The sequence below is a fragment of the Dermochelys coriacea genome, chromosome 9 (genome assembly GCF_009764565.3).
Source record: "Dermochelys coriacea isolate rDerCor1 chromosome 9, rDerCor1.pri.v4, whole genome shotgun sequence".
NCBI lineage: Eukaryota > Metazoa > Chordata > Testudines > Dermochelyidae > Dermochelys > Dermochelys coriacea.
Genome location: NC_050076.1, coordinates 57,831,790 through 57,850,004, shown reverse-complemented (window position 1 = coordinate 57,850,004; position 18,215 = coordinate 57,831,790). Strand labels below are relative to the sequence as shown.

General features: G+C 44.1%; 1 protein-coding gene across 1 annotated transcript; it reads right to left on the bottom strand.

Moving 5' to 3' along the window:
- Positions 1-670: 670 nt before the first annotated feature.
- Positions 671-17,901, bottom strand: LOC119860911 (autoimmune regulator-like). The gene is made up of 16 exons (XM_043491545.1): positions 17,411-17,901; positions 16,942-17,276; positions 14,750-14,928; positions 14,259-14,568; positions 12,216-12,390; positions 11,712-11,864; positions 10,477-10,548; positions 9,534-9,647; positions 8,064-8,308; positions 7,653-7,847; positions 6,462-6,577; positions 5,858-5,939; positions 3,286-3,407; positions 2,731-2,827; positions 1,645-1,713; positions 671-1,047 (listed from the first exon to the last, which is right to left on the bottom strand). Exons 4-16 carry the CDS (start codon positions 14,406-14,408, stop codon positions 967-969), a joined length of 1,671 nt encoding a protein of 556 aa, XP_043347480.1. The 5' UTR covers positions 14,409-14,568; positions 14,750-14,928; positions 16,942-17,276; positions 17,411-17,901; the 3' UTR covers positions 671-966.
- Positions 17,902-18,215: the final 314 nt, after the last annotated feature.

Sequence of the window (18,215 nt, the reverse complement as noted above, 5' to 3'; positions counted from 1 at the left end):
GCATGGTGTCACTCCAGGACAGAGTTATTCAGTTGCCCTAAAACGTTTCCACATTTCCAATGCTCTCGCCAGTTAGGAGCATTAGGCTGCATATACTGACGTATATGAATGTATTGAAGAAGAGTGTTTATCAAGGTGGCTCAGCTCCCTGATCTGGAAATGCTCAGTATTCCCCAGGAGACATCTCTCACAAGACCCTTATCTAACACTTTTGCCGCAAATGGTGGAACTGCATCTTAATCAGGCCTCTCATCCCAGAGGCCCAGCTCAGCGCTTCCCCCTACTACAGCCCTGCCTTGCAGGGAGGAGGAAGAAAATGCCCTCCCAGAAGTGCCGAAAGTCCCTTTCTCAGATGCACGTACAGTTACATGGTGGGGGAGGGTAGTGGAGTGAGGTCGGTGCAAATGCGGTGTCCAAAGCAATAAGAGAAGAGCCTGCTAAGGAGACAGACTGAAATAAAAGTCCCTTTCTCTTTCTCTTACGTATTGTCGTGTTTCCAATAATAATGGGCTAAAAAACATGAAGTTGTTAGTCACTCTAGATAGCTTTTATTTCAGATTAATGAGAACAGATTTATTTTTAATGGCAAATGAGAACAAATCTATATACTATACTAGAGCTTAAACCGTTTTCCTGTTAGATAACGCTAATAACATATTAGCAGATAGACTATGACTGCAACAGGGAAAGAAAGGTTCAGAGGAAACAAAAATACAAGGGATGGTATATAATCGTTTGCAGTGAAGTTTCAGAGCCTTAGACCCTAAATCCCACACTATACTAATTTAACACCAAACTTTTACTGTAATAAACAGGTAGAAGTAGAAATAAACTAACAGAGATTCAACATCGGAAAATACGGTATATCCCAAGATGTCAGCACGCGCTGATTACAGATGATTAGTGTCAAGTTCAAAGTGTGGAGGGCAGCAAATTGGTATGTGAAATCCATTATTACAACAAGATCTAGGAGAAAAATCCGTGAGTCTCTGGGAGTGGACGAGACATGTTCTGGAATGCCCATTGCAGAATCCCATCAAATGAGCTCTGGAAGACAAAACGGAGGAAACAAAGGGGTAGGGCATATTTAGAGTGGCTCAGGAAAGCAAAGGAAGGGCTTCTTGAGGGGAAACAAGTTTTCTCCACGTGAGACAGGAAAATTAGGAGAACTGAGTCATCTGGCTAGATGAGGCACTTGCGAGCGTCTGCCTTTGCTCTTTGTCCCCTAATTTAATAAGCCCCAATTTCAAAGAATACAAAAATAAACTTGCTTTAGGATTTACCAACCTTCTATATGGACCTGTTCAGATTCTGACCTTGCCTCTGCGTGTACCCTAGCTCTCCAGGAGCCGTATCATATACGTTTTGACAGCAGGGGTTTCTTATAGCGCAGCAATGCTTACAGGGAATACCCAGACACAGAATTGCCCATTCAGTGCACCCACCCCAGAACTGTTGAAGATGTTTCAGTGTTTTTGTACTTGGATCCTGTTGCTTTTGGGAATCTAGTGGGTGGGGAGCTTTGCAGGGATGAGCAGAGTACTTGTGAATTCCAAGACCTGTAGGAACTGCTCTGTTCAGATTGTAGACTATTTTCTTCCATAAAATAAAATCGGAGAGTTCAGAAGGTGAAATTGTTTTTACCTCACCCAGCAGAGAGTCCAACTCCTCTTTATTCAGGATCGTATCATTCCCAGCAGTCTCTTCCACTGTCTGGAAAACAGAACACGGCCAAAATGCTCAACTTTTCAACATGAAGGTGAAATGTTACAAACAGTGGGTCAAAGTCTCTAGTCAGTGGCAGGAATGGCCAATCTTTGGCTTTAGCTTTTTTACAAATGAAGTGTGGCTTGCATAGCTCCTGCCTTCATTTTCTGCCTACTACCTGAGCAGGGGTGGGGGACGACGGGGAATGGATGGGGAGCTCTGGGCTTCTGTCCTGGAGCGGGGTAGTGAGACTAAGGGTTTCTGTTCTGCACAGAGGGAGAGCTAAGGGCTTTAGCCTTTTTGGAGGGATCAGGACCAGGCTTTGTGGCTTGTGGCTCTCAAACTTCTGAAGATTATTTTATGCAGGTTGGAGAGTCAGTAAATGTGTCTTCATTTCTTGGCTTAGCATAGTGGTCTCTTCTCGTTCTGAATGACTGAGGTTCTTGGAGTGAATATTGGCAAGGCTATGTCTACTCTGCAAGCATTGAAGTGTGGCAGTATCTATGAAGTGATCTACTGGAATATGTGCTTCTCTGGTAACATTCTGAAAAGTACTTTTAAAAGTTTGACCTCCGTTTTATACCTGGCTGTACAGGTGATTCACTTGGTACTGTGTACTAACTTCACTGAAACGTTGAATCGTCTTATTCTTATAATAGGCATGTGTACGGTGCTGATCAGAAGACATGGCTCAGCTATGGAGGCTAAGCTTCGGGTTAAAGCACATGGCTGTAAGTCATGTGATCTGGATTCTGTTCCTCCACATACCCAGGTAGAGCAGAAATTGTCTCGGCTTTCATTTAATCATCTGTAAAAGAAGCTAGAGCTGTCCTCCCTCACATGGGTATTATAAGTATATCTGTGTTTGTAAAGTGTTTTAAGAAGTTTTAATGGAAGATGATACAGAAAGGCAAAGCATCTGCTGGAATACGTTGCTCCCACTGAAACGCATTTTGTAAATAGGTCAAAAAAGACCTCTAGGACTTTTGCATGCACTGCAAAAAAGGTTCTGTTTGTACTGACCTTCACTGCTCTTAGTGCAGGGCTATTCGAGATCTCTGTTCCCTCCAGGACACTGGTTCCATAGCTGCTTGAACAGGACTTGCATAGCAAGATTTCACTGAAACAGAAGATAAATATTATGGCTCCTAGACAAAGCAACACACTGCAGAATAGAAAAATCAAGGACAGTCTTTGTATGTATTGCTATTGCGGATAGGAAAAGATAAGTGCGGGAGAAAACTATGAAGGATTTAAGACAATATAGAGAATTTCAGTGACATCTTTGAGATAAAGCCAGTTGCCTTAAGCTTCTAAATACTGGGCAAACCGAATAGCGGAACATTGTGATTGTGAATGGGAATAGGAACATAGAACATGTGTGCAAAGTACCAGAGTACTAGGGAGCTACCAGAGATGTGAGAGAATCAAATGTACTTTTGAGCTTAAGAAAGTGGAGAACAGCATTGTCCAGCAAACATAACATCCCTTTTTAAAAATAGACAAACTACCTGTATCTGCATTAAATCAGGTACCGCCGGGTGGAGATGGGAATGCGTTTGCATTCGTGAGCCTCACCTGAGCTGCTCTGCTTGCGTAGGGAATTGGCAGTGGGAGTGGAAGGCCTTGAAGCAGTGGACACAGTAGGTCATCTCTCCTCCTCCCCTGCACACGCCACATTTCTCACCAATTGTCCGTTTCTGTGGAAAGGAAAGGCGGACAATTTGGATTTTATTCTCAGCCAGCCCTGTGAGATTCTAAACCTTGGCAGGCAGCCTGTAAACCACATATTCATTTTTATGTAATTGTGATCTTACATATAAAGCATGCCTTGTCAGGTATCAAGGTATTATCTTCTGAAAAAGATTTCTCTAGCTACAGATTTATATAATGCATATGAAGTTATGAGAATTGTGCTGTATGGGTGTCAATAAATCATTCTGTAAATTAGGGAATCAGCTAGATATTACCTTCCCAGAGGCAACTACAAGGCCTCTTCTGCCGCTGTCCCCTTGTCCTCTCGCTCCGACCCCGCAGCAGGCATGGTGCGTGCTCTGCTTTACAGGATACATCCTAACCCCACACCTGCTGCTCTAAGTACTGTGGTGGAAACGCCATTTGGCGTACATCTGTAGTGCAAGTGATAAATTGTATATGCCTTATAACCAGTTCAGATATGCTTAACATAGTCTCTGAATCTAAATTTGCTTAACATACTCTTCGAAACTGAACTCTGTGCACACAAGAGTTTTAAAGGCCCTGTAAGAGTAAGGTGATTGAAAAATCACATGGAAACGACAAACTAGCTGTGTCTACAGGGCCTTTAAAACTCTTGTGTGCACAGAGTTGAGACAGTAGCTGGTGGGTTGAGGGTGGCATTGGTGAGTGGGAACGCGCAGGGGACAGAGGTTCTTTGCAGGTGAATGCGGCATTGGACCCTGGTGTAGATTCTTTGAATTCTTTCTGTCTCCAGCTGCCCATAGGCCATCCAGATGATTCTAGACACAAAGGGAAGAGTCTTTAGTCCGTCCAGAGGAGGCACCTCAAGCCCGTGCAGGGGCCATACTGAATTAGCCCAAAGGTCGCCTCAAGCCCATTATGCTGTCTCTGAAAGGGGCCCGTCGTAGAGCTTCGGGGTGCACAAAAGAGGATATTTGGAGTGATCTACCCCATCTTCACCTCCTGTCTTCTGGTACTCAAAGGTTTAGGCTTCTCCCAAGTATGAGGTTGTATCCCTGACCATCTTGGTTAATAGCCATTGGTAATTTATCCTCCATGAAGTTATCAAAACAATTTTTTACCCCAGTTAGGCTTTAGCCTTCGCAAAATCCCCTGATAATGAGGGTCACAGGAAAATTGTTCTTTATATGAAAATGTACTTCCTCTTATTTGTATTCAGCTTCTTAATGTCCTCGGATGATCTCTGGTTTTTATATTATGGAAAAAGGTAAAGAGCACTTTTCTATTAATTTTTTCCACAGCATTCATGATTATTTCGACCTCTATCATCCGAACTTAATCATCTCTTTTCTAAGCTGAACAGTCATAATCTTTAGTCACACCTTGTATGGAAACATTTCCATTCCCTTGATAATCTTTGTGCCCGACTCTGAACCTTTTTCAGTTACACTATAACGTTTCTGATATGAGGTAACCAGAACTGGATACATTATTTAATGTGGCATAACATGCACTTGTATAGTGACATTATGGTATTTTCTCTCTTATTTTCTATCCTTTCCTGGTATTTCCTAATATTTTGACTATTTGACCCTTTTGACTATTGCTGTGCATTGAGCTGAACTTTTTGGAGACCTAGAACAATGAGTCTAAGATCTTTCTTGAATAATAACAGCTAATTTAGAGCCTATTATTTTATGTACAGTTGGGATTTTTTTTCCAATGTGCATTTGTTTGCATTTATCAATGCTGCTATTTTGTTGCCCAGTCACTAGTTTTGTGAGATATAGCTGTAAGTTTTTGAAGGCAGCTTTGGATTTAACTATTTTAAATAATTTTAAACTACCTGCAAATTTTGCAGGCTCACTGCTCAACATTTTTTCCAGCTCATTAATGAATATGTTGAACAGCACAGATGCCAGGACAGATCATAGGCGACCCAGGTGGTTACCTCTCTCCATTTGTGAAAACTCATAAGTCATAATTCGTACATGCTTCGTATCTTTTAATCAGTTACTGACTGAAAAGAGGACATTCTCTTTTTAAACGCATGATCACTTAGTTTCCTTAAGAGGTCTTGGGGAGAGACCTTGCAAAAACATTTCTGAAAAATCCCAAGTACACTGTGTTGACTGGATCACCCTATTCTATGTGTTATTGACACCCTCAAAGAATTTGCTCCTTCTGAGGGAAAGCGAATCGTCCCAAAAGACTAGGGAAAATCTCCGAGCATCTTGCTCATCGTTTCTTGTGTAGATACAAGCAGCAGAGGAAGGAGGCCGTGTGTGTGTGGGGGGGGGTGTCATAGGTCATATTACATACAAGGCAGGTTAATTCCAACAGCACCTGGAAAATAATTCTCTCATTTTGCCCAATTTCTATCTAGGGCACAGGAGAAGAGCGTCGTTGAGATAACGATAGGGAAGTGGTGGGATGTGGCTTTTTGGTGACGCACGGCTCCTAGCTATACCTGTGTATCGGATGGTGGTTCTTCTATGCGCTGGTTCTGCTTCACTTTCCCCGCTGAGCAAGAGCTACACCTCCATGTCCCGCTGCCCAAAGTCAGACGATAAAGAAATAGGTATGTAAATGTACAAGGGGAACAAGAGAAATGAGAAACCAATCCAAACTGCATTTACCAAAATGCATTTACCACAACTGCTTTTTTATAGATACACGGGATGTTTTTCTGGAGACTCAACTCATTGCTCACACTTGTGTAATGCAACGGTGCTGGCTAGTGGCCAGTTCTGTGATCATCAATGAATTACACTGAAGTTAGGCTTATTTACTAAGCTAAGTACCTGGCCCAGCGTTTAGGCCCCGTGTGTACTCAAGATTCCTGCCTCTGTAGGAAGACGAAAGACTTCCTATATTTTCGACAATAACTTTTGGTTTTATTTTAAATCTTGTTAAAAAAAATCAGGCAAAATAATGCAAAATCATTTCAGCATTTTTTTAGCTCTTTGAAAATCTTGCATCTTCCCTCCACCCCCAGACCAGATGGACTTGATGGCTTGATAGAGCAGTAAATACTCGCTGTGGGGAGTCTGCCTGAGAATGGTTGTTTTTACCTTGGAATTTCTGTCAGTGGGGGCACGAGACAAGCCAGGTGGAAAGCTTTGGGGCAGCCGTCACAGCAGATCAGCTCCCCACCATCCCTGCACACTGCACATTCATCATCGTTCTTCTGACCCAGGGAGGCAAATAGAGCACGATGTAACAGAAAGCAAAAGCACCAGAGCTTCAAAGCCAACTCCCTCACTACAACTATGGTGATCTGTTCACTAGCTCATTGCAATTCACCTACTAGAAGATAAAGTGGACTTAGTCTGTTATAAACGGTCATGTTCTACCACAGGTGACCAATTGGTGAAGCCTTGCTATCAGATGTCACAAAACTAATAGCTGGAGCAAAACATTACTATCATGGACTTCAGAAAAATACCTCCCTTTTCTCCCTACAGGATGACAAAACAGAGTACAGAGCTGAGGAGCCAAGGAAGGTGAACGCTTAGGGGACAGTATGTGTTTCAGCTGGCTGTCAGCTGTAGCATTATAGCACAAGGCTGCTTGAGTTCTGTGGCCAGGTACAATGTATGGTATTTCGGAGAGATAGGTCCTTCCTTGCTGCGGGGTCTGTCAAGGAATTTAAGTAGTGAGTGCTTCATATTTAATTCCAAATTCCCACAAATTTAACACACAGTTGTCTCCATGGGTTATATACAATATATCTGACAGCCTGCAGGGAAGCTCTGAACCTCTGAAAACCTTTCCCCATTGCAAACTTTCAACATGCAGGTCTAGTACCCACAAACAAACCGTCATTTAAGCAGGGAGCTCTTGGGCTGGGCTGTGGATGGAAATGGTTGCTATTTCACTTTGGACTCTTCTGGGGAATTCCAGTTTGCCAGGGGCACGGGGCTTTTCCAGAGTAAATATTTGTCCTAACTAAGCCTTTGTGTCCCCCCCTCTGGTAGCAAGACTACCAGAATGAGGAATCCGGACACTTCCAGCAGTCATGTACTAAGTCTATGTAGTATCCGGAGGCTCAACAGGAGAATCTCACTCTCTTTGAGACAAGGTGTTGCCGCAAAAAGGCACAATGCTATCCACCACAAGAGAATCAATAAAAACGGGGTGTGGACCCTGCACTACATTTGGAAAATTCTCCCTGGAAGAAGGGGGAATGACACTGGACAGAAACGCTTTGCCTGTTCCTGGCAGAGGGGAAGAGCAGCTCAGGTCCTCAATAGAGTTTTTACCTGGTGAACGGTTTGATCCACGCTGTGAAGAGGGGTGACATGGAGGATGCTCTGTGAGTTTATTTTCAACTCTCCATTCTGCAGAGTGAGATGGACAGGGGGTGACGCAGAAAATGCTACTGTGATCAGAGTGGGTGTATAGACGCACATCCCATAGATGCATGTCCTGTCTAAGAACGATGCTAGATCTAGACTCTAGAGCAACCTGCAGTGGAGTCTGGCTTGTGCCGGCTGGAGATGCTGTGATGCTGAGGAAAGAATTGCTCTGAGAGCGCTTTAGGCCGAGCTGGTTGAGCGAGTACGGAAAGGTTAGAAACCCCCCCCTCACATCTTTTACATACAGCTCGAAGTCTGCCCGACCTGTGCAGGGCCCAGTCAAGCACAAACTTGCTCGATAGTTTATGAAGAAAAAGGACAGAGCTTAGCTGAGCTGTATAGGTACTGAGTGTGAAACCTCTTACTGCAAAGGAGACTCAAACAGGACAAAGAGGTAAAAACAAGTCGTGTTTGCTGAAAGCATACGTATTGGGGCACTTGAAATCCCTTGGCTTGCACACCGGACTTCAGGCTTCGGTTTTTGTTCTTTCCCCCAGGTTCCTCAAACTTACTCGGTGCATAAAGCTCGCCACCAACTTTGACACATTTCTTGGAGCCCCCTGGAAGAGAGGACACTCTGCGTTATGTAAATTGTGTGCTAGGAGCACACACACACATGCTGCTCGAACAATGCTCGGGTTCAGGGGAAGGTTTCATTGATAACGTGGTAATGATGCCAGAATTCAAACAGAGCATGTGTAAAAGCGTTACATTTTAGAAATGTTTGAAAACCATATTCTATGTTTCATTCCCAAGGGCCCAATTCAGGAGTCAGCACTTCTCCTGAAGCAGATGATGACACCGTGGGCCCCACAAAATGTGGCAGGCAGGAATTCAGGTCCCAGTTAAGCTGCTAGTGATGGGATGGACTCTTACCAGGGAACTTAATCCTGAGCTCAAGGCTTGGCAATTAAATGAAGGATCTGATGTACATGAGCTTTGTCAAGAATCATCCACACTGGTTGCTAATTTTCAAGGCCTAGGGTAGGGCAGAGAGCCCGTATGAGCCTGCTAGTGAGAATCAAGGGATAAAACACCACCTGTCCAGCTGGCCCACCAAGGTGGAGTGCTGGGTCATGCTGCCACTTGCTACTTCATATTTCTGCAAAAATAACTCTTGTGCACCATGGCAGGATGCTACCCACCTCACAACAACTACAAATTACAGCTCCAGCCTCGTTATACAGGCAGCGGGTAGCCAGAAGACTGTGTTTGTTTATAGTCTGCCAGTAAGTTTTAAAAAATTAAAGACCATCTATACTAGGAGGATGGGGGGGTCTTCCGTTCCAGAGTTACCGTACAGTTATACTTTTCATCTGATCCGGGACTCCCTTGGGGGTTTCCCCATCCCCCAATATCGCAGCTCCTCCCCATATGCTCACCCTATCCATCTCTGTTCTTCTTCTCACAGTCAGCCACACTTTCCAGCAATGTATGGTACTTCCAGCGCCCTCTGGCTGCTGTGATCTGCTAACCTTTCCCACGCACCGGCCCCACCATCCACTCTACTAGCCCCTCTGCAAGCCTCCACTGAAAACTTGTCCTACCTATAATTGCCTGGATGGCTTCAAGCTTCACGAAGGAGAGTCCTGTCACTCTGATTATCCTGAACTAAATCTGTTCACTGGAATCAAGCTGTCCTCAGGAAAGGGGAAATCCTGGAATACACTTGGCCCACATTTTTGTCATGAGCACAGTTCTTTAACTCCATAGCTGTGTATCTCATTATAGTGATGACCAGCCCCAAATTCATGATTTCTGGCACCAAAATATTGGCATATCTACCTGACTCAAACACCTTTTTGATGAGAATTCCTTCTATAGCCCCGCAGCTCACTGGTAGTTCACTGGATGACACAGTGACAGCCCTCTGGACTGAGGCAGCCATACTCTGAATGCCTACAGTTTTAAAAACAGTCATCATCAATGAAACACAAAGCCTTTGTGCATATATTCTTCCAAGGAACAGGGTAGGGCTATGCTTTGAAGTATGTTAAAAACTGGTAAGACATTAAATAGAACCTGATGAGTCCCATTCAGGGTATTCCCCCAACCCTGATGATTTCACCTCACTGCTAGATCACAAGCCCCTGGCTGACCATTTGAGCTGCTCCCATGCCTGGCTGGGCAGTAGAATGCAGCCCTCTGTTCCCCAACTGCTGAGCTCAGCATCTGGGGAGGTGGGTTTAAATTGGGATTTGATTTCATATGAAAGGAGATTGGTGTGCTGTCTAGTCCAAGTAAATCATTGGTCATGTCACAAAACTAGCACACATTACAGGTCTCTTCTCACCGGCCAAGCCCTGCTTTGAACCAAGATGTGCTCAGGGTTTTGACAGAGCTGTCTAGGGAAGTTGATGGGTTTGCTGGTCTTTTTAATCGATTGCTACTAGTCCTTTACTTTCACAAACACTAAGAATCCTCCATTCAACCGCTAATCCTCCCCATCTCCTTATACCAGCATGCTGCCACCTAACCGTTTGAGATGCGTGTGTGGTGCTGCACTTGTCAGTTCTGGGAGTGGCTGCTTCTCTGAGACATTTTACTTAACCTAATGTTTTGTATGGAAGACGCCAAGGTACTAGCACTCACAGGGGCCATTGCTCTGCGGCGTGATGGATTCTCTGCCCATTCTGAATGAGATACAGTGACACCCAGTCAGGAACGGTTTTAGCTTGTTCATTGCTGGCTGGGGCTAACAGCAAAGATTTTTCCAAACATCACTCACCATTTCCCAGAGGGAAACGCTGGATCTCCACACCTTCTGTTTTCTTTACAGCTTTTGCCTTTGGCAGAGTCCCTGTGGGGATATAATATGGTTTAGAGACAAGGATACATATTGGATATTATTAGAAAGAGCCCTTAATTCGTCACCTGGTGAGACAATGGAAACCTTACAAGAAATCGGAACAGTAGGCAGGGATGGTGAATGCTCCAATGTGAGCCGCCAAATATTTATGTGCTTAGATTGCACTTGCTGGGTTGTAAGAGAAACTATATCAGCAGTAAGAACTCCTTATTGAAAGTAGTTACATTCCTTCTTGCACATTCAGCCATGGTGCACAACTCTTGGCACTATAGGCAGCTTTCGAAATTCAGCTGAAGTCCAAAGACCATAAACAAGTTATTGCATATTCCTGAAATGTATATTATGGATTTATATTACCTCTAAAGAGATTCGTAGATTCCAAGGCCAGAAGTGACCATGGTGATCATGCAATCTGACCCCCCTGCATAGCACAGGCCAGAGACCTGCCCCCAAATAAATCCTAGTGCTGAGCTTTTAGAAAAATATCCATTGTGAGTTTCCTACATTTTCTACAACTCTTTATTCTTTTTCTTATTCTTCCGTCTACCACATTTCTCTCCTTTCATCTCTCTTTTCCTCTCCTCCCAGCTCTCTTTTTGTCTCCTCTACCTCCCTTCTTAAAATTCTCAATCTTCATTCTTTTCTCCTCCCTTCTTCCTCTCCTTCCATTCCTTCTTCCTGTCACCCTGTTTTTCCTCCATTCTTTCCATTTCCTTCTTCATTTCTACATTCTGAATGTCATCCTTCCCAACTCCTCCTGTCCCCAACTCCCCCCCCCCCAACGGCATCTCCCTGCAAAGCCCAGCCAAATTTCTGCCTGATCACAAGCCCCTCGCTGGGACTTTGATCTGATCCGTTGCTTGGCTGGGCAGTAGAATGCAGACATCTGTTCCCCATTCCATTTAGATAGCTGTGGAGGGGATGGGGAGCTACCTGAGGCCTACAAGAAGCCAGGATAGGAGCTGTTGGATGCAAGTGGGAAGAGCTGCTTCAAAGTCCAAAACAGAAGAGGTGCTCTTCATTGCCTCAAGCCTCTGGGGGAATTGCAAGCGTAAGAAGGGCCTAGTGAGCAATCTGCTTGATGGGTTTGGGAGGCTGTGCACCAACATGGCTCATAATGCAGCATAGGCCAGGCAGTGAAAGAAGTTCTGTACCAGGGTTAGAGTTGCATTTCAGCAAGGGCTGAGCTGACTGGGAAGAGTCGCTTTCCTCTGGTGCTTTCCTCTTTGGCTGCTGTTTCTGCTGCACCAACGTTTTGGGACTGGGGGGTGGTTTCTTCCCCCGACGCTGTCTGCTGAGATCCATATCTGGAAAGAATGAAAGAAGAGAGATTGGGATCAGGGGCGGGGACACGCCAAATTACCAACCGCTTTGCTGGGGCTCTAGATTTCTTTAGGGCCCCAGTGAGCTCGTCTGCACGCCTTCGTGCTGATTGTTACTGGGACAACCACTGTTTGCTTCTCCCCTCACCTCCCACTTCATTCCTGGGCTGATGGCTGCAATTTTGCACCTCTCCTGGGACTGGAATTGGAATATGAGAAGCTAAGCTCTTGGTTCCTAAAGAGGAGCAGGAGTTATTCTCTGAGGAAATCGCATGGAGTAGATACCTGCTAGGTAAGCAGTCATTCTCTTCACAGTCCTCATGAACACCCTCCTACCTTTGGGAAAGCTGCTCTGAATATGCTGGAGCTTGGAGTATCTCTCCAGATTGTAATCCTTGAAGAGGACCCTCCAGAAATCCTGTATGGTGGATGAATCCTGGCTCAGTAGCCAGGTCAGCATGGCATGGAAGGCCTTGTGAGAACCCTCCTGCTCCTTCAAACTCAGTGTTTCCTTCAAGAAAAAAAGATCAGTGTAATCAAATGTGCAGGTCTTAAGGGCATCCCTCGTGTTCTCATGCCTCCTCTCCCCCTCCACCCCAGCTCTGCTTTACCCATGCTGTGTAATGCAGGCAAAGAGGGAGCCAAGATTACAGCACCTAGCAACCCCTCCCCTGGTGATACCTGGCTGTGCATAAATGGATGATTTTTTCAGCCACTAAAGGAAAACAAAAAGATCACATTCAACGACAACCTGGGGAAGGTTGTGTTGTGTTATGGGGCGGGGGGTTGAGACCCTACGATGGAACTGGCTGAGTGAGTCTGAAACCATGGTTTGACAAATAGAATGAGATTTGAAATTGTATTGCCTAGAGCTGACGACACAGTCACATTAAGATTGTAGCATAAGAGGTGGGGGTGGCGAGTCATGAAAACAGCAGATGAAGGAGAGAAAGAAGCCAGGAATCCATTGTAAATATAAAAACAAAAGGCTTTAATCGAAGATCCCTTAAAAAGTACATTAAGTTGATTTACAAACTTCCATTAGCGACCTTCATATAAAATAGCCAACGCTTCCTTAAAATTGCTGTTAAGAGCAAAACTGCATCTGACCTGCAATCTGACCAGCACTAAATTCTAATAACCGAGACTGAGTCTCTAGTACTGGAGGTCAACTTTATAATTACTTGGCTCCACTTCTTTTGGTTTCATTCAATCAGGTCCCACTTCCTCCTCATGCTGTTCCCCCTTTTATCAGTGTGTATGTGTTCCCACCATGAAAACACTTTTCACCTTATCTGTTCCAACCAAGAGCACATAAGGCCCCCCCCACCAAGAAAACATCCAATATCAAACAAATCAGAATACAACAAACACACTAAAGTTGTGCTGCTTGGGGGGAGCTGCCATGCCGACTTCCTTGCAGTATTATACTCCAGACAGAAGGGGGTGCTGTGCAAGAATAAAAATTGCAGTATTTAAAAGGCCCACCTAATGACGCAAATGGAGACCAGCAGCCACCTGCAAGATTTGAGGCTTCTACTGATGCAAGAGAAAATTCCGAAAAACACTGCCCCCAGGTAAGACACAGCAGTTTCCACCCTTTGGGGAGGGCAGCTAAAAAAAGGAAGATGTCTGCTCTGCAGCATGTATCCTGAAGTTGTTTCTCCTTCCCTATTTTAACTTTGAGCATTAGCTATAAACTCACAAGGAAATTTTACTACAACTATATTTCAAATATCTCTATTGGGTTCCATACTATCTGCACTAGCTTGTGCCAGTACAATCATCCTTGCTGATGAGACTCCCAGCTAGCTGCAGTAGGGTAGGGAATCGGAGCGTCAGATACAGACCAAGGAACTACACCTGGTTCCTCAATGGACTATTTCCAGTTTTCCAATTCCTTTTCAAAAGTATAAATATGGAGCTCCAGTCAAGCTTTTCAGAAGTGCACAGTGGTTTGGGGTGCTCAGCTTGACACCTGACTTTCAGGTAGTGGGTACTCATCACTTTCTGAAACTCCTGCCCCTTTGAGGTGATTGTCATTGGGCACCCATAATCACTAGTTACTTGAAAAATCTTGGTCTATATGCATGCACATGTATACATGCATGTGCACATACAGAGCAGTGCACAATCAAATGTGCAGTTATTAAGGGCATCCCTCGTGTTCCCATGCCTCCCCTCCCCCTCCTCCCCAGCTATGCGGCACCCATGCTGAGCTTAAAATATGACACTTTCCTCGACACCCAAAAGACACTGACAAACTCCCCACACCTCTGAGACCCCTTATTCCAGATTTACAGGTATGCACATTCCAACGGCTTCTAGGGTTATAATTCTTACTAGAACAGGTCACTTATGGTGTGCCAGTGTTCTCACCTTGAACAGCTCTTCTGTGACAACGTCATGGTCAGCAAGTCCATGAAGCAACGGGAAAACGTCATCCACTGCCATGGAGATCTCCGTGCGGTACAGCTTCAGCAGCTGCCGCAGGTCCCCTTCTCCCAAGGGCCTGTCAGTGCTGGACATCCTGCAATTAATCCGTATTTGTCGGGGTTTCAGCTGGAGCGGGAGGCTCTCCCCTACAGATCAACACTGGGAGAGACTTGGACTGCAGTAACTGAGGCACCCGTGCTGCCTATGCTCTTACATCATTCCGTATGAAGTCTGGTTCTGGGAAAGGCAGGCACTGAAAGAGGGAGAAGAATGTGCCTCTTACTTAGGACAGGACTTGCTGTGTCAAGACAATTGCCAAAACTTCTCTTTTAATAGAAACCTAGGTGTCTTGTCACCAATAGCCAGCTCAGCTGTCAATAACTGACTATTGAGCTGAATCCAGGAATCCCATTAAGTTCAGTGATTGTACTCACATTTCAATATTCATGTTAACATCACTTTGCACGAATTTCTTGTCCTAGATCTTCTCTCTGACTGTTCCTACCGTCCCTGGGCCGAGACACCACCAGACTGGATGTGCTAGGCTTGACGTGCTGAGTCTTTGCCCACGCTGGTCAATAAGGTTGGGTGCTAGGTATTCTTCTCTGTGTGTCTGTGTACACGGATACAGAAAGGGTGGTTGGTTGGTTTTACATCCACCAGCCACATTGAAAGATGTTAGTTAGCAGCTAAGCTTGGTGTCTGTGAAATCCAGTCTTTTCCCTTTAGCATGCAACACTTCCTTGGGCTCTTTATACTGGTTAATCTGTGGAGGGAGCGGAAAAATTATTATTATTGAGGAACCAATTGGGTCCCAAGGATGAGCTTCTGAAGCTTGATTGGAGCTGGGAAGGCTCTCTAATTAAACTCAGTTTGACTTTGAGAGTTTGTCATTATTTTTCCCCGCTCACTTCACTTAAAACCTGCAGATTATTTTAAATTAGTGCAAAACAAAATTGCTTAATTAATTTTAGCCAGATGTAAGACTACGGTAAGTGCATTGTCACATCCGTAATGTTAGTATGAAAAGGTGAATATGCATTTTGCAAATAATCTCTGGCATTTAGTGGCCACAGACGAATCTCCAATTGTCATAGGCCTTGTGTGCAGTTTGCTGTATGATTTACTATTTATGCTAAGTTTGGTTTTTTTAACCAGTATAAAGTATGTAGGAATATTTTGCTTATTCAGCCCCGGTCACATCTGATTTCGGAAGTGTTTAAGGTCTGGCTGCTGCTTATACCAGTTGTATGTTTGTATTACAAAACAAAGATATCTGGTTGACACATATTTGCAGGCTTGGTTGATTAGGCATCAGCTTTTGAATAATTCTATTCATTTGATGGCAGTAAACTGTTTAGCAGTACCTGAAATTCTGACCAGCTCATATTGTCAGAATGAAGAGGGTAGTTTCCTGCTCCTCTTAGGAAAAGAACCTGCAAAACCTTAAATACATCCCTAACTTTCCAACCGACTTGAAATCATTACTCATGGGTGTAAAGGTATGCCCAATGTGTGATTGCAGGATCAGGACCTTAATTTTGAAATAATTAGTTGATACACTTCTGTTGTTTCCACTCAACCTTCAGTTTTTGTTTTGTCAGTGAACCCTTCTAATAATGGATGCTCAAAACTTCAAATGCATTTGTGTTTCAGCCCATGAGCGGGATGAGTATGTGTTTTGAGGCTTGCCTCTTCCACAATTGCTTGCTACACAAGCTGCACTCTAACTCTTTAGGTGAATATTCTTTCAATTTCTGTAATTGAAGTCCGTATCTTTTCTATGAGTAAAATCTTGAAAACTGCTGTCTCCTGCAGAAGGGAGCCCCACACCAGCTTGTGGTCGGGAGCCAGGCCAGCATGGTATGGAGTGCAGAGACTACTAAGGATGTTGCCTGGGCTCCTCAGCCATGGAGCAGCAGGGCATGGTTTGGCATTTAAAATATGACAAGCTTTGCACAGGGGTTCTGTACAATAAGCAATATATTCACACTGAAAAATGAAACTTTTATAGGCAACGGCTTCCTCAGGGATGCTGAATACTGTGGGAAACAAACTTTATACTCCACCACCTAGCAGGAAGGGATCCTTTATTTCAGAATAAATGGGCGATCCCGTTCACCATGGTAAAGGTGGGCTTTCCAAGAGCCTTTGTGTAGATCTGTTCCATGTGTTTGGGTAACTATTAAAAATGAATGCCTGGTGAAACTTGGAAGCTACAGAATCATTCAGATTTCCAAATGGAGTATCTCTGCTCTTACACCATTCAATGATCAGCACTACTTTTCCTATAAAGTATAATCTCTTCCTATAGGGTTCATTGGAGGGAGGGATAGGTCAGCGGTTTGAGCATTGGCCTGCTGAACCCAGGGTTGTGAGTTCAATCCTTGAGGGGGCCATTTAGGGATCTGAAGCAAAAATGGGGGATTGATCCTGCTTTGAGCAAGGGGTTGGACTAGATGACCTCCTGAGGTCCCTTCCAACTCTGATATTCTATGATTAGTGTCAGCTAGTTGCTAGCTGTAGATAATTTTGTTTCTATATTAACCTTGATGAGACAAATTCGGAGACTGCAGTTTATGCAAGGCAAAAGTAACCCAACCCTCAATATATTGGTGTTACTCACAATACATTTCTTTGTTCTTGTAATGAACTAAGAGTCACCTCAGAATTTATGTACTTTCCAGGGCATCTGTTTTTTTCATCCAGAAACTCTCTTATGTAATTGTATCACTAGTGATTTGTCTCTTAACACTTGCTCCTCTTCTCAGTGAAGTAATTGGAGTCTTGCCATTGACATTAGTGATGGTTGGATCAGGCCTGTATTGCACACAGCCTGTAGGGCTAGAAGATGATGGCAGAGAAATTCAGCTCTGAGCTGAAAATCTAAGCAGCCCATGTTGGCTGAAATAAACTGTTAAAATGAGACCAGTAGACTGACATCACAGGTAGAGACACAATCTAGGAAGAAAAACAAAATTGTTGCTTGCACAGATTATCACAGGGTTGTAGAAAGCACTGTAAATCAGGACTGAATATAGTCATTTGTTTATGACCTCTCTTGACCCTTTAATAGTTGAAATGTGTTTACTTACCAAAATTTTTTGTTCTTCTCCCAGCCCCACTCTTCTTCACACTTCCTTTATACTGTAAGGCTACTCATTATGTGTTGGCCACTTCTGAGGAGTAGAACATATTGTAGGATGCAATTCAGTAACCTGAATTTATAAAGTAAATTTCCTTTTGACAAAGTTTGTAGGCCTAAAACATGAGTCTCCCCACCTCACACCTGCTCCACAATCCCTCTGAGCCCTGTCCTTGGCTAAGGACTCAGTAGACAGTGTGTGAGTATTCTCCACATCAGGAAGATTCCCACAGAGTTTCTGGGAACAAGCTAGGCCCAGCTCCAGTTCTTTAGTGAAGGGTTTCAGGAAAAGCTTGTAACTGTTTATGGCAGCTCTGCTGATGAGTGAAATATGACAGTGGTGCAACTGCACCACTAGAGCTAAGGCTGCATCCTGACTTGTTTAAAGATTGCCCATTCAAAGTCCTCTAACATCAACGTTCAGTCAGATTCCTTTGCAAATCTGAGTTGCTCATGAGAGTGCAGCATTTAGGCTTCAGGCCCCAGATTTGGGGGTCACTTGAGTGAGGGGGGTTGCAGCAATATAAACCCTGAAAAAAAATCCATTTTCAAACAGTTTCTAGGCGATTTTTATTTGTGTGGTGCTAGAGATCAAACTATTGATGTGGTGTGGGTCACAGTGGGCTCACTCTGGGCACATTTCCTCACGTAACGCATAGTAAACATTAAACCTTCGGAGACCTACATTGAGAATGCATATTGTCTTAGAACCATACTCAAAAAAAAAAAAAAAGGCAGCTAGAGGGTTTCCATTC